Raw genomic sequence first — 7,410 nt, forward strand, 5'->3', positions numbered from 1 at the left:
AAGAAAACTTGAAGACCAAATTCATACAACTAAAAGAATGAAAAGTGCAACTAATATTTTTATTCTAGAATATTTCCTTTTTGGTACAAAGTTGGGAGTAACTGAGCATACTAAGTGTTGCTGATAGCAACTTTATATATTTTATTTGAAATAGAGAAGGAAAAAAAGTTAAAATTGAGCAGAAAACGTGTGGTGGTATCAAGAACTTTTTTGAAGTTGCCGCCATTAGCAAGAAAATTTTGGAAAGGAGGACAATTCTGCTTTTGTCTGTTGGGTGGTGATGAATCGTTGAAAACTGAAGCAAGAAGGAAGAATAATTGACCCTTTTTTTGGCCTTTATTTACGTCCAGTACAATATGCTTGTACAGTAAAAGACAAATTAACGGTAAGCATGCGCAAATTGAGGCAGCTGATAGAATCAAACTCTTCTAAAGTGAGATAAAAAACCGCAGACAACGGCAACACATTTGGCATAAAAACAGTTGACACGACACTGGACAACTTTAAAGTGTATAATAAAAGAGATAGTTTTGACTTTTAGAACAAAATTCTTTGAATTCCAATGGTTTTGTATACAAGGTTTTGCCTATTTTCCTAATCCTACAAATGGTGTTGGTTGTGCATGCTAATTCCAACGCAAAAAATAATTAAGTAGTGCTATGATCTCAATGCAGTATTCACAATGAATCTATTCACTGAGTTGTGGAAGTGATGTGTCATGCAAATTTCCTGGTATTCTAATACTAACAAAACAGCTCTGGAAAAGACCACATTATGAACTTGACAAAAATGTCACACTCCAAGAATTCAATATGAGCAGCACGGCCAATAAGTGTGTTGAAGCTCCTCTTGCCGTAGGAGGAGGTTCCGAAGTTAATGTCACAGCGCATGACAACACGATGGTCAGAGTTAGTTCTAAGTTGGTCCAAGCAATTATTTAACATCTCCAGAAACACTTTCCCTTGTTTGGAATAGTCCAACGTAGCTGCTGGACTCAGTTCTATTCTGGCAGAGTGATATGGAACATAACCATCCTGACACGTCATGTGCAGAAAACATTATGATATGATAACAAGTTCTGTATTACAAATATTTAAAGAATGTCTGTTACCTGAGGTGAGGATAAAAGAATCACATTCTTAAAGTTTGTCAGTGTCTTCTTCTGTAGTACAAGATAAAGAACAGCATTATATATACTTTGACAAAACCCTCGTAAATAGATAAGGCAAGGTGACATGAATTCAATACCTTTGAAAGATTGTAGATGAAGGTGTTCTCAAGATCATGATCATCAGTGAAAGTTAGTTGGTGGATGCATCGTGTGCCCTTGATCTTCTTCAAGAGCCACAATCCTGAATTGAATAGAGAGTTCGAACTATACATATAACCCAAGTGCGGACCCGATATAGAAACGTATGTACACAAGTATCTTAGATATGGCTCCATGATGCTTTCTAAAATTAAAAATAAATGAAGGCATGTTAATGTACTAGTTTAAATTTTGAAGGGTATTATTCTTCATTCCTTCAAAACTCTGTAAATACCTGCCAAAGCTGCTCTCACAATGAGGTTTCCAATAGAATGACCAACAAAGCTAATCTTAATATCTTTCAAGTTTCCAACTCTTGAAGCTCTATCCATCTTCTTTTTCAAAAAAGAGATCACTTCCTGAGCAAGCCGCAATCCCATTTCTCTGAAGTCTTCAGATGTTTTGTCTTCGTTTGACTCAGACATAAGAACATGTATTTTGGGGTCTAATAAAAGCCACTGGTTCCGAATAAGCCGTAAATCTAAATGATGTCCCTGCTTGTTGAGAGGGTCCACTTGGTCAGACAAACCAGTCAAAACAAGTAAAAACATTAAACAAAAAATTTAATCAACTTCTATTAATAGTAAAAGATATAATCATCAAAGCAAACACCAATAACCAGAGTAAATAAGGAAGTTATATTGCATGCCTCCACGCTTCTCTTGAATTACTGATCTACATTTCATGTTACTCATAAATTTTGAAAACTGGGGATTGATTGATATAATATGTACTTGAATCCAAACAAGGTCAACAATCGAATTGTTAATATGTCCACACAAATCTTGTTAGGATAGGCTTTAATCCGGTTCTGATATGTTAAGAAGTTGACTTTAAACCTAATTCAGTCTCACAAAACCAACTTATAAGGTGAGGTTTGCATCCACTTATATACTATAAATTGACTTTATCTCTTAGACTTCCAACAGTTACCATGTTTAGCAGGTAGGCTGCTACAGCTTTCAAATGAAAAAAGTAGTTTTCTTTCAAAGATCAAAAAAGTAGTTTGTTAACCCCAACAAATTAAACGCCACTGGGTAAAATGAAACCAGGAAAGAAATGTGAAATTGAGGTGATAAAAAGGCTACTGCAAGAATGTGAAGCTTGCCTGAAACCCGTGAACAAAAACAACTACTCTCAAAACATGCTCATTTTGTTGTGGGTGATTCCCAGGCAACTTGATTACGGCTTTAGATCCATTTTCCAGGATATGTTTATCTTCGTCCTCAAAAGGAAGGAAATACGACTTCACATTGGTAGAACGGTACATGTTCTCCAAGCGTTCTACAATAATGATAGGAACACGCAAAGGATCTTCATATATATACAAGTCTTGAAGTGATCGATTGTTGATCTGCATTGAATACACACGACAAAAATACAAATCATCAGGAGAAACAAAAGTTTTCATCATAAACATTCCACAAGTAAATAACTACTTGCCTTCATTTGTGCTATACCACGTCTATGAAGTTCGGCTCGCATTGTTGCAGTCTGAATGGGCTGAAAAAGTAAATAATTTGATAAGCTAATTCACATGAAGCCTAAATTATTAGTTTCAAACTCATGAGATAATTTATGAAGTTTAGTATCAGATATAGTGTATAGTGTATAATTACATCATCATTAAACCTTCTTGTACTTGCTAATCTACCACCACGTAAGCTACGATACAATGATGTCCCTTCAACTCCATTACTCATGTACTGGTGAGGCATATCAACCTTGGAGTACATCATCCATATTGACCACTCAGTTCTTCGATCGTTAGCCCATGAGTTACGCAGAAATTCCATTATCTTTGTTTTATTTTCCCTGATGAAGGAATGAGAATAAAAGCGAAGAGAAAAACTGATTTCATTGACTAGAGAGTGCTTCAAGTTATGCTCGAAGATATTTATATGAATGCATCTTTTCTCAGAAAATACGTAGCAACCTTAATTGTATTGGTAAATTACTACATAAAATACCTGTGGAATTTCAGAAATGTATTCCAGATATATAAGAGCTGATTCCCAATAGACTGGAATGAGTTTAGCATATCATCCCAAGACTGTTGAAGGCAAGAAGAAGTATTATTGAGTGCAAAAGAATCTAAAGCATTAAAAAGGCTAATAAAGCATTCACTTTGCCAGAATTATGAACCTCAGCATTGGCTTTTGTCCCATCAGACAGTATAAGTAATTTCCCATCATCAGTATTTTTCTCATGAGCAGGAGAAGGAGAATTTAATGACTTAGTGACATCTGGCTCAAAATTAATTCCAACTAAATCAATAGCTTGTTTAATTCCTCTGCTTATTCTTAAAAGGTCATCAAGCAGGATATCATGTGCAGCCATCAATTCTTTGACGAGCGCAGCCTGGTTTGAAAGAATCAGATACAACTGTAAGCAAATGTATATTGAGATAAAAGTTGAAAGAAATTAAGAATCTTATTCAATACTGTAAATCACATTTACAATATCAAATCAAACACTTTAATGAAGCAAGGACTGCTGCTATGAAGTTATAAAATATTTTCTATCATAAAAGAACACACCTTGTTTAACCTAAGGTAGTCTTCGCGGTGAGTTCCTTCAGAAGCCAAAGAATTACTGGTACAATAAAATTAATATTTTTCAGAACATAAGTTATGTTACTATCTAATAGAATTTATGGCAATGCAATGGTTGCTACTTGAACCATAAAATATGACAAACCTTGGTACCTTCAGTTGTGGTGTGCGATAACCAGATTTTAGTAGACTGATATGAACACTAGTATCAACAAGAACTGCATGGAAAGCATCAAAATATACAGGACAATATGAATGCAATCCCAGAAGAGCTTTAGGAGGGATTCTATACTCATGAGCTGAAGCTGCACATGCATTCAATGGACTTTGTATCTCTGGCCTGCTCAATTACATAACAGTTTAAGAAGTCAGAACCTCTAATCCTCATCAAGTCCAGTTCAATCTGTGTCCCATCATCTGTAACTTTCACTGAATAACAGAGCGGGAGAAAGAGGATAACTAACCCCATTTCAGGTGTTGGAGTGTGAAAGAGCTCAAACTTCAAGATAACAGCAGAGGATTTCGCCTGTGGATAAAAATAATCATCAGCAAAAATATTTGTTATAGAAGAATTAAAAAAAGAAAACATGGCACTTCAAAACATGAATAAGTCATAACAGATTTACATTTTTCCACATTATCAAAAGGGCAGAAGTATAATTGGGTGGAGGACCTAAAATGAAATGAAAACATCAACTCAATAGTGCAATATAAAGCTGTACAGTTCATTTGCTAATTAGTAATAAAAATTCCCTTGAAAAAAAATTATCCTCTGAAGGTGACATATACAATGATGAAGGGTAAAAGACACCATAGAAAATATGTCCTCCTCTACAACCCAATGTTTCACGCAATTGCATGGCTTCTGATTTTACAACTTAAGATATTTGGATTTGAGGAAATGTTTTTTCTTTTACAATATATACTTATTGCTTCTGCCATCAACTTATTGACTGAGATGAACAAAGGTGGTAACTATCATCAAATGTCAAGGTAATTTAATTAAAGCTTAATGTCAGGTGACCTGCACCTAGGTACACAGCTTTGGATAAGCAACTCTAGAGAGATCACCACACATAATAGTCAATGCATGTTTATGCACTGATTATGACACAAATATAATAATACATTAAACTTTTCATGTGTCAAAGATCAAGATCATGTACGTCTTTAATCTGTAATGAGATCTTTGTATCAGTTCTCACTGTATTCTGCTTCTTTCAAGAATTTTAGAAGTATGTCAAAAGAACAATAACTTTGGTCATTTTCAGCGACACTGTTATTGAGCACACAGAAAGCTTCACAAGATCATATGGTGCTTAAATTTGTGTTGGTTGTGATAAGACTGTTTCTAACACTTTTTTTGTACTTGACTGAGACTGTTGGTTGGGTTGGTTAGATGACAAACAAAAAGGTCATCCTTCATTGCTTATGTATAATACAGGTTATGGTTTACATGGAAAAATAACAGCGAGAAATTAGAAGTTACCTCATGTACGCCATAAGATAGATAGAATGAGATCATTATAGAAAGAAATACATCCTGCCTTGCATATCTGATCCGGAATGATGGTGTTGAAAAACTATTATCTTTATCATCAATCATCCAAACTCCACAAAAATTGTCAGCGCTAACTTCAGGAGCTGCAGCTCAAAGAAAAGATGGGCACCAAGATTTTACTCAGTCTAAAAATATTGTGCAAGGTGGCAAACTAACTGAGCAAAAATGTAAACGCCCAACATATCCAGCATGCTAGTTCTAATGTCTCACAAAACCAAGGGGTAATGCAGTTCAAAATAGTAGACAAAGAATTTGAGAACATATCCCAATCAAGAATAATATGAAGTTGGATACAGAAAAATACACAGGCACTGGAATCCCCATTCCATATTTGTTTGCACACAGATATCCTTGTCACTAGCTGACAACTTCTCCGAGAAAATGAACAACATTAGCAAAATCATTCAAGGAACAAAAAGAATAAGCTCAAAGAATCAAACCTGATTTGCTTGTATGATAAATTAAAAAAGAAAACGGAAGAAAAAACAAAAAAGTTCTGTTCCTTAGCCCAGAAAAAGACATTAACAAATTAGTATACATTTGTCGCTCATTGATATAACCTTTTTCTTGGAAAGTCAAACCTAATTGCAAAAAATTCAATCATTTGTTTCCAAACGAAATAACAAAATTCCGCAACTTCAGCACAGCACAATGAATGAGACATAAACATACGAGTGATGCCCATGTTAAACTCCATTCAGCAGCACAAACAGAATACCACACTCATCAATCATCACAACAAATCACTTTGGTGTAAAAATTGAAATAGATATAAAATCAGTAGGCTCCATGTGAGAAAATGTTTGTGCAGAACCCAAACCCTCCACCCAAAAGGAGCCCTTGAACATCACAGGCACAATATCTCAGGACCAAAAAACCTAAAGTCAACAATTACAAAAGCCTTATCCCATCAAGTAAGGTCAGCCACATGAATAGCCCATCTGGTTAAATACCAAATTCTCAAACTGAGGAGCATAACTGCAACCAAATACTAACATTTCAAAATATTATGAAAACATTTTTACCTTCATACTGAACAACCCGTGCAGGAATCCCGGGATAGGAGTCGTCATCGTCCTCCCATCTCATGGTAACCTTGATTCTGTACCATCTGCACAGCAACAACAAGAATAAAAAGAACTTGCAAGATAAGTTTTTTAATGTACATAAAACAAAACCACATGAATGACAGAAATAAAAGCTTACCCTTGTTCGAAAAGGTCGAGATTGTGAAACCTGTGAATGTAAACAGCAACTTCGTAAACAGCATCCAGCATAGGGAGTTGATGATTTGACTTATCAGAGGGAGGTTGGTGGTGGACATTGGACAACCTTTTGGTTGACAAATTGGTTTGATCCAAACCCACAAACCATCCTAGTCTCCTAAACATATGTAGTGTGTGGTGCAGGCAGACACAGTGATACCGAATGCCCAAATGATCATCACTTAGAATTTCAATAGAAGTTGAGCAAAACCCATTAGGTGTGAATAAAAAAGAAACAACTTTGTCATCCCCACCTCAAGGTTATTTCAAACTTTACATGAAGGCTGAGAAGAGAATTGCAATGTGCGTGGGATGAGGGGATTTGATTAGTTAGAGTTGGGAAAAGTTGGGACTAAAGTGGAAGAGGGAAAAGGAGTGTAGGCGTGGAAACAACAAGAATAAAGCATAGTAATAGCAATTGTTTTTCCTTTTTTCATTAATATTAAAAATTGATGATTTTGGTTGGCAATGGTGCGCATGAGAGGGACCCAAAGAGCATCATTTTCGTCAACCCTTTATGGCAGGTGATGTTTTGCTGTTTTCTAATCCTGAAAAAGATCAAAAAAAGGTAACTTTGAAAATGGCACCAAGGCATGTTGTCGTGTCGGTGCTGACACACCCCATTTCTACCTTTCCTTTCATGAAAGTTTCAACTTTGCAGATCGAAATTAACTGGCAGTTTCCTCTTCCATCTTCTACTGTTTCTTTACCCTATCTTCC

The 7,410-nt window shown here is 35.5% G+C and overlaps 1 protein-coding gene across 2 annotated transcripts; it reads right to left on the minus strand.

Moving 5' to 3' along the window:
• Positions 1 to 503: 503 nt before the first annotated feature.
• Positions 504 to 7,410, minus strand: LOC124837252 (uncharacterized). 2 transcript variants are annotated; one of them, XM_088091598.1, is made up of 15 exons: positions 6,632 to 7,410; positions 6,451 to 6,536; positions 5,354 to 5,508; positions 4,329 to 4,390; positions 4,010 to 4,204; positions 3,850 to 3,904; positions 3,455 to 3,670; positions 3,280 to 3,362; positions 2,929 to 3,124; positions 2,753 to 2,812; positions 2,418 to 2,663; positions 1,545 to 1,803; positions 1,249 to 1,352; positions 1,112 to 1,162; positions 504 to 1,034 (listed from the first exon to the last, which is right to left on the minus strand). In XM_088091598.1, the coding sequence occupies exons 1-15, from the start codon at positions 6,814 to 6,816 to the stop codon at positions 744 to 746; spliced, it is 2,244 nt and encodes a 747-aa protein (XP_087947724.1). In that variant the 5' UTR covers positions 6,817 to 7,410; the 3' UTR covers positions 504 to 743. The 2 variants fall into 2 exon arrangements, with proteins under 2 accessions (XP_087947724.1, XP_047168521.2); XM_047312565.2 differs by having other exon boundaries at positions 1,249 to 1,454; positions 6,632 to 7,408.

This window comes from Vigna umbellata, chromosome 5, assembly GCF_029865625.1.
Source record: "Vigna umbellata cultivar VRB3 chromosome 5, Vumbellata_1.0, whole genome shotgun sequence".
Taxonomy (NCBI): Eukaryota; Viridiplantae; Streptophyta; class Magnoliopsida; order Fabales; family Fabaceae; genus Vigna; species Vigna umbellata.

Excerpts from the sequence above, each read along its gene's own strand:
- LOC124837252 (XM_047312565.2), bottom strand. The coding sequence starts at position 6,816 with ATGTTTAGGAGACTAGGATGGTTTGTGGGTTTGGATCAAACCAATTTG. Across the intron at positions 3,363-3,454 it reads GGACAAAAGCCAATGCTGAG|TCTTGGGATGATATGCTAAA; the intron begins GTTCATAATTCT and ends TGCCTTCAACAG. Across the intron at positions 2,664-2,752 it reads GTGGTATAGCACAAATGAAG|ATCAACAATCGATCACTTCA; the intron begins GCAAGTAGTTAT and ends TATTCAATGCAG.